At 51.2% G+C, this 20,009-nt stretch overlaps 1 protein-coding gene across 1 annotated transcript in view; it reads left to right on the plus strand.

The window, feature by feature from the left end:
• The window catches only part of DNAH10 (dynein axonemal heavy chain 10), a 129,792-nt gene that overhangs the window by 92,634 nt on the left and 17,149 nt on the right, over nt 1-20,009 (plus strand). Inside the window, exons 52-59 of the mRNA XM_088019638.1 lie at nt 2,452-2,623; nt 6,040-6,243; nt 6,887-6,967; nt 9,880-10,077; nt 10,599-10,760; nt 12,471-12,645; nt 18,481-18,662; nt 19,730-19,866. Of these exons, the coding sequence (XP_087875764.1) occupies nt 2,452-2,623; nt 6,040-6,243; nt 6,887-6,967; nt 9,880-10,077; nt 10,599-10,760; nt 12,471-12,645; nt 18,481-18,662; nt 19,730-19,866 (1,311 nt within the window). The remainder of the gene's footprint in view (nt 1-2,451; nt 2,624-6,039; nt 6,244-6,886; nt 6,968-9,879; nt 10,078-10,598; nt 10,761-12,470; nt 12,646-18,480; nt 18,663-19,729; nt 19,867-20,009) is intronic.

Genomic DNA, 20,009 nt, shown 5'->3' on the forward strand with positions numbered 1-20,009 from the left:
TCTGTTGTCTAGATTGACCACGTTCTGTTTACCCCTTCACCCGTTAATGGCCATGCGGGTTGTTTCCACCCTTTGGCTGCTGTGAACGGCGCTGCTCTGAACGTTCACGTACAAGTCTATGGGTCAACACGTGTTCTTGTGTCTCTTGGGTAGACACCTAGCAGTGGAATTGCTGGGCCATATGGCAGTTTCATGTTAAATCACTTGAGAAACTGCCAGATTGTTTTCCAAAGCGACCGTACCGTTCTCCAGCCCCACCAGCACCTTGTCGGGGTTCCTGTTTCTCCACACCATTCTCAGAATCTTCCAGTGAGCTCCCGCCGTGCCCACTGGCAGTTCACTCCCAGGGGCCTCTCCAAGTGGAGATGTGTACCACGCAGGGAGGCTGAATTTTGAAGAAGAGTTGTCTCTACAATTCACTTGTTTATTTTTGAATTCGTTGCTTTTGCTTTAGTGTCATATCTAAAAAGTCATTGCCAAGACCCATGCATGACAATGTGAGATTTTTTTGTTAAGCAAAGGTTAAATATGGGTGGTGAGGACAGTGGCATTATGTCATTCATCTTGCTTGGTTTGTTCATTTAAATGCCTTAACAACCAATAGCAGCCACAACAAAGGATTATCCTGATTTATGCTACTGGTAATGTCCATTTTCCCCTGTTCTTGCCACCGCTGGATACTGTCATTCTGGTATTTGCCAATATTATAGGTGAAACATAGTATAGTTTAAATAAGCATTTCTTCAAATTCATAGTGAAATCTGAATATCTTTTTATATGCTCATTGGACATTTGTCTTTTCTCTTTTGTGAGCTGCCTTTTTATGCACTTATTGATTTGTGAGAACTCTTTATACAGAAGAGCAGTCAGGGTTAGTTGAATGAATCTAGCTTGCAGTATTTCACAAATATTGACCTTTTGTTTAAAGCATTTCTTGAAAAGTGAAAATTTGGTCGATTTATCTTTAAAATCTGATACAATGTGTGAGCGAGGGGCGCCTGCGTGGCTCAGTCGGTTGAGCATCTGACTCTTGGTCTCGGCTCAGGTGGTGATCTCAGGGTCGGGGGATCTGGCCCATGTAGGCTCTGTGCTCAGCGGGGTGTCTGCTTGGGATTCTCTCCCTCTGCCTCTCCCCCTGCTTGCTTTCTCTCTCTCTCAAATAAATAAATCTTAAAAACACTGACCAAAATGTCATTGTTTTACAATTGTACCTTTTTCTAGACAAGTTGATTTTTTTCTGTTGATGGGTCTGGGTAAATCAGACATAACTTTCCTCTGAGGTAGTGGTTGTGCGTCTTGGCCTCGAGGAATGGCCGAGAGAGGGTGCCCGAGGGACCGGGTGGGGGGGGAAGGATGAAGGCGAGCCGGGCTGTTGCTGGGCCCCGCCCGGGGAAGTGGAGGGGAGGCTGCGGGGGGTGGGATCCCAGTGAGCGGTTCATGCCAAGCGGTGTTAGGAACTGTGGTGGGAAAGCAGAGAAGCTGCACCCGGGGAGGACGGATGGGGTCTGCAGGCGTCAGATGGAACCGGAGACCGAATATTTGGCTGAACGTCGTCCGTGTTGTCTTGAGCGTGTGTGTGTGTGTGTGTGTGTGTGTGTGTGTGTGTGTGTATGTGAAGGCCTGTGCGACCACGTGAGTGTGAGTGTGGAAGCGCACCGAGTGCTGTGCAGGGACACGTGAGTGGAACAGAGGGTGCGTGTGCCCCTGTGCGTGGGTGTGAATTGGGGTCAGGGGAGGCTGGGTACTAGGGACGTTCGAGTTCCTGTAAGTCTTCTGAGCTGTTTCGGAGCTGACAATAGGCTGCTTGCAGTTAACATGTGTATGCCCCCGGGGCCAAGGGAAATGAAGGGAGAAGAGGTGACTGAAATTTGTGTCCTCATTTACATTTATGTCTATTTTGTGCGTAGTAAGATTTTTAAATTTAAGAATTTGAAATGGCTTCTTCCTTAGTTGCCCTACACATCTTTCTCACGATCTCTCTCATTTTCGATGAACTCCGAACGAGACTGTGCCCACACGTTAGGGTTGTGCTTGTGTGTGTGTTCCATTTTTCCTTTTCCTTCGTGGTTTGGCCCATCTTCTGCTTCCTGCCCCCCGCCGTCCCCATTCCTGGCTGTCCCCCTGCCCTGTGACTCAAATGATTTAACGACCGAAGGTGTCCTTTTCTCGGCCGTACTCACGTGATTCCCACCTGCACAGACCTGTGTCCCCTGCTCACACTGTCACCCCTACATGTGGGTGCACACACAGCATCTCTCTGTCACCGCTCGTCTGACACAAAGGGATGTCCGAGTTTCCTTCGTCCTGCGTTTCCCACTCGGCAGCATTTGTGAAGATGGCCCGGGTCGTCCGGTTTCGCTGTCACTCGTGCCCCCGAGACGGCTGCACAGCCTGCCCCTCCCCCCCGCCGTTGGCCGGCGGTCTCACCACTGCTGTGCTCTTTGTCGGCAGGTGTTTGAGATCCTTCTGAACCGAGGCTACTCTGAGAACAACTTCCGGGAAGACCTGAAGAACCTTTACCTCAAACTCGGGACCGAGAACAAAATGATGATCTTCCTGTTCACGGACGCCCACGTGGCCGAGGAGGGCTTCCTGGAGCTCATCAACAACATGCTGACGTCAGGTGCTGGGGGGCTGCTCCCGCGAGGGGCGGGCCGGCTGCTACCAGGGCAGGTGGAGGGGCCACTCAGCGCACTCCTGGTGGGTCACGTAGAGCAGATTGGAGGTCACTCTCGGGGCAATGATGTGGCCTAGGCTTATGTTTTCACGGGTCCCTGCCCCGTGGGGTCCAGGCAAGAGGGAGGTGAGAACGGGAGAGGGTGGCCGGTGACCTGGGTCTGGACGGTGCCGAGCGGGGGGTGGGGGCAGTGGGAATGGAGGGAAGTGGGTGGATTCACGAGATAGTTTGGAGGTGGAGCCAGCAGGACTTGCACGGATCGGATGAGGGCAAGTGAGGGAGAGCGCACCCAGGAGGCTCCCAGTTTCTGGCTGGAGCGAGTGATGAGTGGTCCCGTTGCTAGGAGGGGAAGACCAGCTGGGGGCTTGTGCCGCTCAGGGTGTGTGGAGTGTTACACGTACAAGAAATCCAAACAGGACATCGGAGAGTGTATTAGCTAGCGTGCTAGGACTGCCGTAACCGGTGACCACGGAATGGGTGGTTGAAAACCACAAATATTTAGGGCGCCCGGTGGGCTCGGTCGGTGGAACGTGCGACTCTTGATCACAGGCTTGTGAGTTCGAGTCCCAAGTTGGGGGTAGAGATCACTTAAAAAAATCTAAAACCACTAACATTTATTGTCTCATAGTCTGGAGGTCCCACACCATGGTGTTGGCAGGGGTGGTTCCTTCTGGGACTCTGGGGGTGACTGTCCCAGGCCTCTCTCCAGCTTCTGCCGGTCTCTGTGATTTCTTGGCTCGTGGATGCCTCACCCGGGTCCTGCCTTCACACTCTCCCTGCATGTGCATGTCTGCCTTCACACCCACAGTTCCCCTTTTTATAATAAGGACACCGGTTGTATTGGCCTAAGACCTACCTCAATGACCTCATTTTAACTTGATGACTTCCGAAAAGACCTTGTTTCCAAGTGAGGTCACATTTTGAGGTCCTGGGGACTTCAACATCTCTTTTGGGGGGGAACACAAACCCCTAGCAGATGGGTGGTTGGATTGTAGGGGTCTGGCTCTCAGAATAGGGGCCCAGGGCGGAGATGTCAAGAGAAGAGGGGGAGTAGGCCAGAGGCTGAGATGGTAGGAGGAGAACCTGGAGCGAGTTCCTCTATCTCTTGCAGAATACATGGCTATGATCTAATTACAGCGGAAGGACGCAAAGCACCATCAGCAAAGGGGAAGAGGTACACGGGGGGACGTCTGGGGAGCCGGGCACAGGCTTCCAGAACCCTCTTTCTGGGCAGTCACACAGGACACGTTTAAGTCCTCTCCATCTGACTGCGACACCCCACGTGAAGTGTCGTCTCCCATTAGAGACTCAGGACCCAGGGGGTTCACTGGGGGCTGGTCATGTAGGCACCTGCTGCCTGGCACCGACCAAGATTCCAGATTTCCAGAGGAGAAGCAGGTGGTCTGCATAGACCACACTGTTTGTAGGTGAGCCACTTGGATCAATGAACGGCGGTGGGAACCCTGCCCAAGTCCAAGTTCCTGGACGCCGGCCAGGGGCCAACCCTGTACGAAGGCCTTTGTAAGGAGCACAGCCCCAGGCCTGCTGTGTCAGCTTGGTTCTGTACAGGAACCTACCAGATATTAAGTAAGAATGTGTGGTACTAATTTGAAATGGTGTAGTTACGGGTAAGAGCACATCCCACCCGGCGAGAATCTGGCTGCTTTCTTGTCGTCAGGGGGCTCTCTCTGCACCTTCCCATTTACTTCATTATTCTGGAGTTCTCATTAGGCCTGATCCGCTGTGTTGACTCTTGGCCTTTCCCACATCACGCTTTCTCGTGTGTCTCCGAAACCGGTCCCTTCCCTCACGTCCCCTTTACCGTCCATCAGAGCCAGACCCTCATCGTGTCTGGCCTCGACCCTTCACACACATGTCTCTGTTGATCTCCCGGCTTCCTCAAACCCTGCCGTCCGAGCACGTCACCAGCTCCCTTTCTCGGACGCTTTCGGTGCTCTGGGTCTCCGCAGGCTGGCTTCTGTTTCTGCAGCCCGAGTTCCTCTGCCCCATTTCTGTGCCGTCCTGCTGCTGCTTGCCCAGCCTGTTCCTCCTGCCTGCCACACTCTCTGCCACTCTCTTTAGTGGCCTCCGTGGTTGCACGTGATGGAAACTCAACTCCAATTGGCTTACATGAAATTAAAGAGAAATGGGGCAGTCAGTATTGATTCGCAAAACTGAAAAAGTCCCGGGGCATGGTTGGATTCAGAGGCTCGAAAGAGATCAGTTACTAATTCGTCTCTCCCCGACCCCATCTTGGCATTACTGTTGTTCTTGTCTTTGCATTTTTGGATTTTCCCAAAGTAACTAAAAAAAACCAAAACAACAACAACGAAAACCCCACAGATGGGTACTAGAAGCTCCAGGTTTGCATGCTCTTTGCTCAGCCTGGGTGGACGACACTCTCTTTCCCAGATGTTGTGGCCGGAGTCCTCAGCAGGGCTCTGATCGGCTGGCTTGGATCACATGCCCACCCCTGAGCCCATCCCTTCGGCAGTCGGCGCCGGGGTTCTGATGGGGCAGACCACCCAAACCAGAGGCAGGCGTAGAATGGAGAAGTGATTCTCCTCCAGTCTAGTGCAAGTTCCCCGATTTTAGCTCCTGTGCGGTGCAGGGTCTCCCTCCCCTGAGAAGCCTCTTTCATGGCGGCAGCTTCAAGGCTCCTGAGTGCCCGGCGCGTCTACAGTCCAGGCTATGGACAGGGCATTTAGCACACGCTCCCTTGGGTTGGCATCGGACTTTGCACATGTGGGTTTCAGGCTCATGACCAGGCAGGGACATGTCAGCCCCATTTTCTGTATCTGTAAACCACCCCTTGTAGGGCTGAGGTGTATTTTCTTTGAAGGCTGAGAGTGTTCCAGGGGCCTCGCTTAATAGCACCCCACATGGTCTAGGTTATTTATTTTCTGAAGCCCTTACACCTGGCAGCAGTTTCTCACTGATGACATCAGCGGCTCTCCTGGGCATTACAGGCTGGTTGGCAGCACCCTTGGTTTCTACCCGCCACGTGCCATTAGCCCCAACACACACCCATAAGCTGGGGCAACGAAACATGTCTCCAGACGTTGCCAAATGTCTCTTAGGGGGCATACTTGTCCCTGGTTGAGTACCCCCACTCTGACGCTCATGATCACCCTCCCAGGTAAGCGGGAAGCATTTATTCCTCCCATTTCGCCAATGAGGAGATTGAGGCTCAAAGGGATTGACACACGCCTGTGAGCCTCAGGGCTCAGAGTCAGGGCCCAACCCTGCTCCTTGGCCTTGGCATCCTCTGCTCCTCCAGGGACGCTGTGCTTCTGTCATTTCAGTGCCTAGAGAGAGGATGACCCCGAGGCTGAAAAACCCAACGTGTCTTTGTTTTCCAGGTATAGTACCGGCGCTTTTCCCAGAAGAGGAGAAGGAGACGATCCTCAGTCAGATCGGACCAGAAGCCCTGAAGCAAGGGACGGGCCTGGCCAAGGAATCCATGTGGCAATACTTCGTGAACAAGAGCGCAAACAACCTGCACATCGTTCTGGGCATGTCGCCGGTCGGGGATACCCTGAGGACCCGGTGCAGGAATTTCCCAGGTGCCCCTGAGCTGAGCCTGCACAGCCATTCCCGCCACCCCCCTCCCCGCCGCCCCCCCTAGCAGGGCATTCCCGGCAAAGCAAAACATGGCATGGGCCCTGCGCTGGAATGTGGGCCCTGCTCAGCTGACCCTCACAATGGCCAGTCGGCTCTCAGGCTGGGCGCTGTCTTCCCACACCAGGAAATGCTCCCAGGCCCCGGTGTGCGGCCCGTAGTAAGCTCTCTGCTCTCCTCTGTTTGGACCATCCTGCCAGCCTTGCAGAAGGTGCAGTCCTGGACTTCTGGAGCAGAGGTTCTGAAGTGGGGGGTGATTTTACCGGCCCCCTCTCAGGGACATTGGTCAATGCCTGCAGACGTTTTCGCTTGTCGCATTGGGTGGGTTGGGGCGCGTGCAACCGACATCCAGTTGATAGAGGCCAGGGTGCTGCTGAATGTTCCATGCTGCACAGACAGTCCTGCCACAGAGGACCATCCAGCCCAATGTCAATCATGCTGAGGTTGAGAAACTCTGCTTTGGGTGAATTAGTCTTGGACACGTCCAGCTCTTTCATCAGTGTGCTGGGAGCTGAAGAGTGTGTCGTGGTCCTTGGGCATCTCAAGGTTGCAGACTGATCATCTCTTTTGTCTCTCCTTCTTCTCAAGGTCTTGTAAATAACACCGGGATCGACTGGTTCATGCCCTGGCCTTCTCAAGCCCTGCACGCGGTCGCTAAGTCATTTTTAGGTATGTGACCGCTAATGGGGGGGCCACATTAATGGTACAACAAAATAACTTGTTACCACTTTTCTGACTTGGAATTTTGGTCCAGTAGGATCCCTTCACCATTCACCCCCCATGGCCATGAATGGTTTTGAAGTTTGTCAGTGTATTTTTGGCTTATACTGTGTTTTAATCTAAGGGGATTTCAGGGGGCTGGGGGTGCTTAGGTGGCTCAGTCAGTTCAGCATCTGACTCTTAATTTTGGCTCAGGTCATGATCTCAGGGTCCTGGGCTCTGAGCCCTGCATTGGGCTCCACACTCAGCCGGGAGTCTGCTTGAGATTCTCTCTCTCCCTCTCCCCATCTCCCTGCTTGTGTATGCACGCTCTCTCTCTCTCTCTCTCTCTCTAAATCTTTTTTTTAAAAGATTTTATTCATTTGAGACACAGAGAGAGAGAGAGAGCGAGCATGAGCAGGGAGATGGGTAGAGGCAGAGGGAGAAGCAGGCTCCCCGCTGAGCCGGGAGCCCAATGAGGCGCTCGATCCCAGGACCCTGGGATCATGACCTGAGCCGAAGACAGATGCTTAACCATCTGAGCCACTCAGGCGCCCCTAAATAAATAAATTTTTTAAAAAATAAAGGGATTTCAGGGGACTTACAAGGACAATTTAAGATAAAATTGATCAGTTATCATCCAAAGCAGGGACTGACACATCATGGCCTTTGGGCCAAATGTGGCCCACGGCTTGTTTTGGTAAACAAGTGTGATTTGGGCACTGACTCATTTGTCAATGAACATGATGTCTATGGCTGCTTTTAAACTTCAGACTGCAGGGTTGAGGAATTATAGCAGAGACCCTAAGGCCCACGAGGGCTGAATATTTACTGTTTAGCTCTTTACAGAAAAAGGTGTGGCTGATCCCTGACTCAAAGGATGCCCAAAGGACCTTTTAGTGGACTGATTATCAGTCAGCGCTGAATTTCCTCAGAAGTTTCAAACACTTAAGTCCTTCGTTATTAATTTTAATCTTCAAAATAAGAAAGCAAGTCAATTTATCTTTAGGGAAAAGCTTTTTTTTATCTGGACCTAACTTGAGCAGATTCACGGCAAATGACACTGGGTGGCCTTGTCAATAGTTTCTACCTTCTACATATGTATTCAGTAAATAAATCATTTGTCCCTTTACACAGGGAGCGCTCATAATTTGAATCAACACACAAGGGCTAAGAAAATGGCTCTGTACTGATGATATAGCTCGGGGATCAGCAGACTTTTTCTGTGAGGGACCAGATGGTAAATATTTTCAGCCTTGTGGGTCATGCAGGCTCGGTTGCAACTACTCATGTCTACCACTGCATCATGAAGGCAGCCACGGATAGTATGTACATGAACCTGCGTGGCTGTGTTCCCATCAAACTGTGTTTACAAAACCAGGCAGCGGGACACATGTGTCCTGCGTGGTCACCTGATACAGGTGTGCCTTAGCTTCCATAGGCATGCGAGCCATTCCCATGTGTTAGCAGCACTTAGGTTTGCTTTCAGTATTCAGAGGCTCCATGTCATAAACAACACCACGCCGAATTCACTTAGAATTTTTTTTCTTGGGACAGATTCCCTGGCGTTGGGCTAACTGTGCCCCAAAGTATGGATATTTGCACCGTGGGCTGTGGTGTGCTGGCCCCTTGTACAATTTAAGATCAAACCCGCAGCATCTGGCTGAATGGTTACTTTTGGTCAATCTTTTCTTCCTTCATTTTAGTTGAAGGCACATTCTGTGTTGAGGTGAGTGTGTTGTGCCGTCTGTTAGGTGGTCCAACAGATGTGATCTGAGCACTGGAAGCGATGATTGATTGTTTCAACAGATGTAGAGGAAGGCTCACTTTGTGCCCACTGTGTGATGGGCACAAGGGATCCAGCAGGGACACTGGGTGCATTTCCCTCCTGAAACCCCGAGCCCCCTCCCTGAACAGTGGCACAGCCAGCCCCAGAGACAGACTTTATACCCGTGGGGAAAGAGGAATTGCTAGAGCATGGATAGGTCCCATGGTCCAGAAGAGCCACCAACCAAGTGATAGCTGCTCTTTTCCTTTCTCTATTAAACAGTTTTCTAGGGTGCCTGGGTGGCTCAGTCGTTAAGCGTCTGCCTTCGGCTGAGGTCATGATCCCAGAGTCCTGGGATCGAGCCCCACGTTGGGCTCCCTGCTCAGAGGGAAACCTGCTTCTCCCTCTCCCACTCCCCCTGCTTATGTTCCCTCTCTCACTGTGTCTCTCTCTGTCAAATAAATAAAATATTTAAAAAAATAAACATTTTTCTAGCACCTTTTTCTTGTGCTAAAACATCTATAACATAAAATTTGCCATTTTAGCCATTTTTAGGAGTCCAGCTAGCGGTGTTAAGCACATTCACATTCTTGTGGAGCCGCCACCACCATCCAGCTCCAGACCTCCTTCCATCTGGTAAAACCGAAACTGTCCCCGTGAAACACGAACTTCCCGTACCCCCTGCCCCAGCCCTCCACCCCGTAACCTCTCATCTACTTTCTGTCTTTGAATTTTCCTATTCTAAAGACTTTGCACGAAGTCGAATCATGTAACATTTGTCCTTTTATGCCTGGCTTCTTGTACTCAGCATGTTCTTGAGCTTCATCTGTGTTGTGTCATGGGGCAGTTTCCTTTCTTCCATTGTATGGATGGACCGCATTCTGTTTATCCAGGCATCTGTTGACGGACGCTGGGTCCCTTCTGCTTTTGGCTGTTGTGAGCAGCGCAGCTGTGAGCATTGGCCTGCAAGAGTCTGCCTGACGTTTTCAGGTCTTTTTGGGTCCATGCCTCAGAGCGGAATTGCTGGGTCATACAGGAATCCCGTGTTTAACTCTTTGGGAAGCTGCTCTTTCCCACCGTCTCAGAGGCATTTTTCCCATTCCTCTCTCTTCAGGGACTAATCCGATGATCCCGGTGGAAAACACAGACAGTGTGGTAGAGCATGTTGTTTTGGTCCATAAATCCGTGGGTGAATTCAGCCAACAATTTCTACAGAAATTGAGGCGTAGCAACTATGTAACCCCCAAAAACTACCTGGACTTTATTAACACGTATTCAAAACTGCTGGATGAGAAAACTCAGTACAACATAGGTAAGCCGGTGGGGGGGTGGGTAGGGAACGAGAGAGGGTCCATGTGCTGACCTTGTCTTTAAGCAGGTGCTTTATTAGCAAGCACAGGTGTACTCAGGATTGAGACCAAGTACAGCAAGTTCTGGATTTTACTTCTCAGAGCGATTCTTCTGGATGGGAGAGGCCTGGCATGCTTGTATTTTTATTTGTCAGTGTTGGGTCATGCCCTTTGGAGCTCTGCATTTTCACTGCCTAGAGACAGGGTCTGATGGCCGCAACGTGCTCTGTCGGGAAATGCTTTTGAAAAAATGCTCTGACTGTTGGCCAAGTGAAACGCTGTTTTCAGAAATACATTTATTTCGGCCAGTGCGGTCCCAGCATGGTGGTAGAGGTACTGAATGGTGCCTGACGTCTCAGGAAGATGACATTTTCGGTTGAGCTCCAGGGGGACGGATCACAGTGAGACCCCTGGAATGCTTGCCCCGGGCGTGTGGGGAACAGCATCCACCCTGGTGACGAACACAGCTTCTCTCTTTCCGTAGCTCAGTGCAAGCGTCTGGAGGGGGGGCTGGACAAGCTGAAGGAGGCCACCATCCAGCTGGACGAGCTGAACCAGAAGCTGGCTGTGCAGAAGGTCGTGCTGGCAGAGAAGTCGGCTGCCTGTGAGGCCCTGCTGGAGGAGATCACCACCAACACGGCCATAGGTGAGTGTGGGGCCGGCTCGGGGGGCAGGGGCTCCCCCAGACAGGACAGGGCTCCCCTTGGGGACATCCCCGAGAAGCCGCTTGTCAGCCCGCCGTTCTTCTCCTGAGCGTGACGAGCATTCCTGCGTGTGGGGCTTCTTGGGCCCCTCCAGTGGGTTCCCCGCTGTGCTGAGCTCACCTGCAGTCACTCCAGCCCTCCTTCGACACGGCTCCGCTCCAGGTCCACCTCCTCTGCGATACTTGCCCCGCGGACCCCTCTTCTTGGCACCCTGACAGTGCTGACGGTCTCTGCTCTGCTTCTCAGTTCTGACGGTTTCACGGTTGTGACCTGGCTTCCTTCTTCCCATGTGTTTGTCTTCCTGCTGCTCCAGCCAGAATCCCTCCCCAGGCCAGGATCCTTCAGAGCATCAGGGCCCGTACATGCTTTCACCCTACAGAGGCTCCATCAACGCTTGCTTGTTGACTGTGGACAGGACTCCCTAGAGGACGCCACAATGGAAAATCCGAGGGCATCTAGCATCCGTTTAGCAAGTGCCCGCTGTCTGGGTTCCCTGGGGCCATCTGCTGAAGCAGAGCCACAGGAACTTTAGCAGGGCCCCCAGGCACACAGGATGGTGATACACTAAAATGGTTACGAGCATGGCTGTGATGCTCAAGTCCTTGGGCTCCTGTCCCACCTGGGTGCCCGTGGACAAGGGACAGTATATTTGTTTCCTAGAGCTGCCCAAACAAATGACCACAGCTGGGGGGCTTCAAACAACAGGAGTTTACTCTCTCACTGTTCTGGAGACCAGAGTCTGAAGTCAAGGTGTCAGCAGGGCCGTGCTCCCTCCAAAGGCTCTAGGGGAGGGTCCCTCCTTGCCTCTTCCAGCCTCCGGCATTTGCTGGCAATCCTTGGCTTTTAGGTTCATCTCAGTGTCTGGTGCCAATGGTACATTACCTTCTTCCCTCTATGTCTCTGTGTCCTCACGTGGTCTTCTTTTAAGGACATAAGCCATCGGATTTAGGACCCACCCTAACCCAGTATGACCTCACATGAACTCATTAGATGTCCACAGACCCTCTTTCCAAATAAGGTCACATTCTGAGGTTGTGGGTAGACGCAGATTGTGGGGAACACTAGTCAACGCAGTACACCTACTGAGCTGAGCTCTGCTAAGCATTGGGGTTACAGCCCTTGGGGAGATGCCTACATTCTAGTGACTGGAACCAGACAATCAATGAGCCAATAATTAGGTGAAATGCTAGATTTCCATCAGTGTCACAAAGCAAATAGAGCAATGAGGTCCAGAGTGACAGAAGGGGCAGGCCACCTTAGGAGGCGTGGCTTTTCAGCAGGGCCTGAACAAACCTAGGAGATGGTGATGAGAAGCAGAGAGCTTTCAGTGAGCCAGAAAGACTGGAAGGGCAGCCCTGGTGTCCTCAGCTCACACTGGCCAAGCGGGGTTGGGGGCTGTCCAGTGGATGGAGTGGTGGGACTTGGGTGGGCCAGTCAGAGTGAGAGTAGCGGTCCTGGGGTTGGAGACCCCAGGCCTGGTGAGGACTTCTGTTCTAGCAGGAACACCCAAGGCCGCCCTATTGGCCCGAGCTCGTTAGATCCCCTGACAGCCCAGCACCGACCTTGGAGGGCTGTGTGCTGCTTTGTGTCAGTGGTCGTGGTCTCTCCTCTCCATGCCCAGTAGCTTCACTAACCTGCCCCTCCCCCCAAAGCTGAGGAAAAGAAGAAGCTCGCAGAAGAAAAAGCCATGGAGATAGAAGAACAAAACAAGATCATTGCAGTGGAGAAGGCTGAGGCCGAGATGGCCCTCGCTGAGGTCATGCCCATCCTAGAGGCCGCCAAGCTGGAGCTGCAGAAGCTGGACAAATCAGACGTGACCGAGATCAGGTAACCGATGGTGGTCTCCACGCATGCATGGCCGCCCACGGCACTGCTGAGAACAATTACATCCTGGTGGTTAGACACGGAGCTACATCATGTGCCGGCCACTGGGTTGAGTGCTTTCCAAGACAGGTTCTGTCCTTCCTGTTAATGATCCTCATTTGCGATGAAGAAGGTGGGGCCCAGGGCGGTGAGGTGGCTCGCCCCAGGTTCCCCCCAGCCAGGAGGTAGCAGGGCCTGTTGACTTTGGGCCCAGGCTGTCTCACAGAAGGGGACTGAATTCCAGAGCTTAGTAAGCCAGTGTTCCCCACAGGAAGCCCCACACCAGTGTCTGCCCTAAATGGCAGTAGGGCACCTGAAGCAGGGGGCCAGGGCCCTGCTGAAAACAGTGTGACAGAGATGTGCCACGAGCTGTGAGTGGAGAGGGGATGCTCTGAGGCGAGGGGAGAGTGGCTCCTTGCTGTGGCCCCCAGGCATTTGGCAAACAATCTATAAAATGACTGCATCTCCCACAACCAGAGGACTTCCAGGAAAAGGGCCTGGTGTGGGGCCGGCAGGGGAGCTTTCTCCCCACGTTGTGTGGTCTGACCCTGGGGCGCCGTTAATGGATCTCACTGGTAAATTTAGCACCAAGACCGAAGCCAGGAAGGAATGCTGCCCTGTCTGCCTAGCTCTCCCCACTTCTCCCCCCTGCGACCCTCAGCCCCTCACCTCTCCCTGTCACATCCTCATTGTCAGAAGGGTTCGGTCCTTCTGGCCCCACAGTCCGGTCTCGTGAGAGAGAGAGAGAGAGACTCCTGTTTCCAGGTCAGTGGATGACTTTCCATCTTGAGCTCCCGGCAGAATGAGGCTTGTTCTCTGTGCTGCTCGCTCTTCCTAAGGGCTGAGCAGCCTTCCTTTGTTACGGCTGTGCCCTTGTTGTTTGCTCATTAGTGAAACATGGGGATTTGAACTGAATGTCCAGCTCGTTCCAGGGCGCGGGACCCAAGCAATTCTTGGGAGGTCATCTGCAGATGCCGCTGCTGTTGGCAAGAAGTCGTTCTTTCCGTTTTGCGAAGCGTGGTTGAATGAAGGTGTAAGGACGGACGTTGTAAAGTCACAGCCGTACGTGTCAGACGCTCAGACCGAGGTGCAGAACAAAGCAGACATCATAACGAGTTGCTCTGTAGGACAGACCATCGGCGTACACGGTTTCAAGGGAAATAACCGGTCGCCAGTTACACAGATTTGGGCACCATTCCCAGGTCGGCAGCATAAAAATACTGTAAGAGCAGAGAGCAGGGGAGGAGTTTTGAAGGGGATTTATTTGGAGAGAATAAAGAGTCCCTCCATCAACCCAAGGGGGAGGGGCGAGACGGGGCTTCTGCAGAACTAAATGGAGAACTCGCTATGTGTCCCCCACAGTGAGCGAGCGTTGCCTGCATCATGCCTGAGACAGGTGCGAGACGGGGGCTCAGCTCATTCCTGAGAAAGTGGAAATGGCCTATGACCTAAAAGGAATAATTTTAAAAATGTGATTATTGGAGTTGATTATATGTTCATCCATGGCTCTGCCTCTTATGGGCTGTGTGACTTTTGGCAAGTCACCTAAGCTCTCTGTGCTGTAGTTTCTTCATTTGTGACATGTGGATGATGATAACTGTCCCCATGGCATCAGGGCTGTTGGGAGGAGGGACTAAACTATACGTGAAGAGCTCTCAGGACTGGGTTGATCATGGAGTCGGTGCCAAGTGAGCATGAGCTAGGACCATGGCTCCGCCATAAAAATGATATGTGAAAGCCCCTCCCACCTGCCTCATCAGCTCAGTTCCCCTTCCCCCACACAACAGGTACCCACTGCCGTTTAGTTCTCACATATCCATCTGGAGTTTTTATGTTCAAGGCAACCACATATACACGCGTCTCTTCAGTTCCCGACTTTAGATTCTGAAGGTTTATAGTAGAACAAGGGATACCCGAGTGTTCTTTTTTCCTCCTCTTTTTTTGGTGTGTAAATGGTCTTATACTGTACACATTTTCCCATATCTTGGCTACTCCGGTGAACAATGCATTTTGGAGATTTGTTGCATATTGCTATATGATGAACTTCCCCAGTATTTAAAAAGAGCCCATCACATTGCCCTGTATGGCTGTGCCATCATCTATTTAACCAGCCCCAATTTATGAATCTTTAGCTTGTTGCCAGGTTTTGCCTTTACACACTGCGTGGCAAAGAATAACCCTGACCATACTTCATTGTGCAGCTGGGCAAACCACTGGAAGGATACGTTTCCAGAAGTAGAACTGCCGAGTCCAAGGGTGTGTGCATTTATAATGTCTCTAGCTGCTGTTTAATGCTCTCCCTGGGGGAGGAACCAATTTACATGCCACTGACAATCCACGAGAGTGCCTGCTTTTTCATAGCCTCACCAATAGAGAGCATTATTACACATTTGAATTTTTGCTTGTTTTGTAGATGAAAAATGGTATTTCTGTAGTCTTAATGTGCATTTCCCTTATTGCAACTGAGGTTGGCCTTTTTTCATATGTGAAAAATGTATGTAAGGGCCGTGTGTATTTCCCTTTCTGTGAACTGGTCATATGCTTTGCCCATTTATCTGTTAAATTGTTATTGTTTTTCTTTTCTTATGCATTTCCAGTGGCTTTTTATGTGATAGGGAGATCGGTTTTTTTTTTTTTAAAGATTTATTTATTTGAGAGAGTGAGAATGAGAGAGAGAGAGAGAGTACATGAGAGGGGGGAGGTTTAGAGGGAGAAGCAGGCTCCTCGCTGAGCAGGGAGCCCGATGTGGGACTCAATCCTGGGACTCCAGGACCATGACCTGAGCTGAAGGCAGTCGCTTAAACAACTGAGCTACCCAGGTGCCCCAGGAGATCAGTTTTTTAACCATGTGAGTTGCAGATATTTTCCCCAGTGGTTCATTGGCCATTTGAGTTTGCTTGTGAGGTTCGTGTTTGCTGTGTATAAGATTTTTGTTTTTATACGGCAGACTTTAGCGATATTTTATTTTGTAGCTTTTGGATATCGTCATATTTACATGGCCTTAAAACTGCAAGATTGTAAAACAATTTCCCCATGATTTCTTCCCGTACTTTTATAGTTTAATTCTGTACAGTTAAATATTTGATCTTTTGGGTTTTCCTGGGGTTCAGTGTGAGTTTGGATCCAATTTTATTTTTTTCCAGATGACTATAATCTGGCTTCTTTTAGGCTGTTTGGATGTTAAGTGTGGTGAGCCAGCACTGACATCTTGACAATTTTATAATCCTTTGATTCTTTAAATAGCGCTTTGTTTCTGTAATGCTCAATCCTCTTTGTAGAAATCATCAGATGTTAAGGCAGGAAGATTAGAAGTCATGAAGATCAGAAGTGGATGATCCTCTATAGTATAAAAGGTTCCCTTTGTTACTGGCTTGCGATTTTACTTTTCTTCCTTCCATTCATTTGGTAGTCTTCAGGTGCCTGGCACCCACCCATCCTGTGCTAGCACTGGGGCTGAGCAGCAATGAGCCAGGCAGGCAAGGCCTTCACTGCATTCAACTGACACTCTCAGGAAGGCATGGGCATTCATGCAGGAATCCCACATGTACAGTAACATCACCCAAGAAATTCAGATGGGAAGGTCTTTGCTGTCATGACTGTGGATAATGGGGGAACCTCACCTAGTCTGGGGGGTAGGTAGTCGGGGAAGGTATTCCCCAGGAAGTGACATTTACTTTTTTAAAGGTTTATTTGAGAGGTGGGGGAGGGGCAGAGGCAGAGGGAGAGAGAAACCCAAGCCGACTCCACACTGAGTGTGGAGGCCAATGTGAGGCTCTGTCCCACCACCCTGAGATCGCAACCTGAGCCAAAACCAAGAGTTGGATGCTTAACTGACTGCACCACCCAGACACCTCCTCCACCCCCTGGAAGTGACATTTAAACTGAGATGTGACCAGAGAGTAGGGATCCACCAGCTGTAGGATAGAGGCTAGAGGGGGACCCTCTCTGAGGCTGGAAGGAGCTTGGGCCAAGGGAAAAGCAGAGACAGTCGGAGTGTCTGGATTATTAGAGTGAGGAAGGTAGGGAGTGGGGTTTGTGATGATTCTTTCCCTCCAGGGAGGGCAGCATATCCATCATCATCACCATCTCTCTCTCTCTCTCTCTCTCTCTCTCTCTCTCACCTGTTTCTTTTATGATAGGAGAAAGGGAATGAAACAAAAATGTTTCTTTTTCCCAGACTGACAACCTCAGGATTTCCTAACACCTCAGTTGTCCTGTGTTACGAGAGCGATACGTTCTGTATAACGAACATGGTTTGGGTACTAGTTTGTAAGCTAATAGCAGAGAACTTCACTTTCACAGACGCACAGGGTTTTGGAGCGGGAAGGTCTGGTTCTGCCTCCCCGTTTTACACATGGGAAATTTGAGAACCCTGGATAGTTTATAACTTGCCCACGGGTTCAGGACCCTTCACTGAGGTTGGGGTTCTTTCTGCCTTATATCTGAAAACATGTCACTAATTCTTTCCTCCTCTGATTATTCAAAGGTCAGTGGCCTGGGCCTGAAGGAAACCTTTTAAAAACAGTTGACAGCGTGGTCGGGTTTCGTAAATACCTAATGCCGGTGTAATTGAACCTTTCCCTGGTGACTCAGGACCATTACTTTAATCATCGGTCTTTGTGCTGGAGTCATTGCCCTGGCTTGTCCTTATACCGCGTGGCTCCCTCTCTCCTCTCTTGTCTGCAGGCGAGTGGGTGGGGGTCCTGGGGCCAGGATGGCTGGGGCGTTTGCCCAGCAGAGACAGTCTCCATGCTGCCGTGCTGGTCGGGTTGTTCTCGCTCTCTTGGCCCTCCAACCCCCCACCCCCCACTTCCCACCCCCTGCCCTCCTGCTCGCCTCTGGGTTGCTCTGGCCTCCTGCTGGAATGGCTGGGCTCCCACCTCACTCCCCCCTAGGCTGCTCTATGCCCTTCAGGGGCCGCTGTCATCTCTCCCTTTTCCTTCCTTCCCTTCACAACTCTTCTTTGTTTTCCTGCTGCTTCTGGCTCTCTTCATGGTTCTGGTGTCTGCAGGACTCATGTGGCTTTTAGAGACTTTGTGCAGCAACAGGCGGCCAAGCACCTCCCGCCCCCCCCCCCCCCCCGGTACAGTTAACATGCCACCCGTTCCTTCTCGTGCGTGTCCCGGTGCTGTTGCGCTGTCTCCCGTCCCCTGGGGTCTCAGTGCCCTGGAGGGGTGAGGGCACTGGACATCCGAATGTTGGGGGCAGCAGAGTGACGGTGTGGTCTCCTCAAAGACAAAGGAAACAGTTAAGGGGTGACACAGCCTGGGAGGAGCCCAGGGTGTGGGGACCCCGGACCCCACAGGCTTTGTGAACACAGGAAGGCCACCCAAACACTGAGCCCCATCTCTTCACCCAGTAAATAGAAGCTAGGACGATGAGGAGGAGGAGGAGGGTGGCGGTATGCCAGTGGCAACGCGGCAGAGTCTGAGCAACCACCCCACGGTGTAATGAGAAACACAGGTTCTCAGGCTCCACCCTGACCTACTGACTCAGATGCTTGCGGTGGCCTGGGTTTGCATTTTAATGATACCCGCCCCCATGATTCTGATGCCAGTCGGGTTCCAGAAGCCCGATCTGGCCCCTGATGGCTGAGACCAGTCCCGGCCCTGGGAGAAGCCCACCCGAGGAGCCCGACTCCATGTTGGGATATGGCTTCCTTTGCCTCCAATCAGTGTCACCTCTAAGAAATGACTCTGGGTTGAGCCATTTTTTCTGGAACTTTTCCTAAACTCTCATTTAGGCTAGATCCTGGCCACATCCTGGGTCTGAGTCACACGTGTTTCTATTTCTCACCAGGTCATTTGCTAAGCCGCCCAAACAGGTGCAGACGGTGTGTGAGTGCATCCTCATCATGAAAGGGTACAAAGAACTCAACTGGAAAACTGCCAAGGGCATGATGTCGGACCCAAATTTCCTGAGGTCTCTGATGGAGATTGATTTTGATGCAATCACCCAGAGCCAGGTGAAAAATATCAGAGGTGAGTACAGACAGATGCAAGAATAGCCAGGGTTGATCTCAGTTTGGCAACTCAGGCTTTGAGAGGAGGGATGGAGAGCACAGAGGGGGCTTGTCACAGGCCGACCTTCCTGTTGTGGTCAGTTGTCACTGTGGCCCTTTGGATAGAATAGGCCAAATGATCATTCCCAGAGGAAGAATAGGGAGATGGAGGCACTGTTGTGTGAAACGGAAAGGCTGGGTGCTAGATGGAGAGTAGAAGCCCACGCCCTCTGAACGTTCGACAGCAATCACTCTGGTGTTTCCCTTTCGGATATAGGACCTTCTTTTGGAACCCAGCCTGGCCTTAGGTCTTCTGTCCATCTTGTCCATCAGGCATGGTGGTACAAGAGGTGGTTTAACCTTGACTTCTCCCCTTGCACCTTTTGCCTGTATAAAGTCTTCTGTAGGTCCCTGGAAGATGGGTGAGGAGGGGCTGGCACCACCCACAGCCAGCCTCCCCATCTTCAGTCATAGAATGCCGGCATTCCCTTTGAGCCTGATGCCTGACCTGCCTAGATGCTTAGCCAGTGGGAATGAGGTTTTAGTCTTTGCCAAAGGCCATTCAAGTTCATAGTGTCAGTGTTTACCTTCATATTTTGTTCAAAATGTTATTATCAAATGCTCTTTCTCAGCCACTCAGAAAAAACTAAATGAAACACAAAGGATAACAACAACTGCAAAAACCTAAGGACCTCTCTTTACCTGAATATTGACTGGATGGGTTTCCATTCATGTGAAATTACTCCTGGGGTGAGGGTGCAGGTAGAGGTGATGGTGACCCATCATGGCCTATGAATTCCAGCTAGCTACCTGCTCTGAGCCACTTTGGTGCACAGTTGAGGGTCCCCACGGACACCCTGGACACAGAAGTGCCTGGATCATAGGATGTCCTGGGTGGCAGTAACTTGTGCCCCTCACTCACATCTTAAGCATCCACCTACATAAAACTCATTTAGTGACACTTGTCCATCGGCAATTTATTTCCCATTTTATTTTCCCAAGATGAAGCTTGTCACTCATCAAAATCATTCTGTCTTTGACCCCTAGGCCTCTTGAAGACTCTCAATACCACAACTGAAGAAATGGAAGCTGTGAGCAAAGCAGGCTTGGGGATGCTGAAGTTTGTTGAAGCTGTTATGGGCTACTGTGACGTTTTTAGAGAAATCAAGCCCAAAAGAGAAAAGGTACTGTCCATCTGTAAGACCTAAACAGTGCTGCTAAGGGAGCAATCTGGAGTCGGAATGAATATGTCCACAGCTTTGATGGACAAATGTGAGCAAGGTTCCGATTTTCTATCACATAAACATTTCCCCCTCTACCACTGCTA

The sequence above is a fragment of the Eumetopias jubatus genome, unplaced genomic scaffold (assembly GCF_037043125.1).
Source record: "Eumetopias jubatus isolate StellerSeaLion01/CBP00866 unplaced genomic scaffold, mEumJub1_p1.0 scaffold_16, whole genome shotgun sequence".
NCBI classification, from domain to species: domain Eukaryota; kingdom Metazoa; phylum Chordata; class Mammalia; order Carnivora; family Otariidae; genus Eumetopias; species Eumetopias jubatus.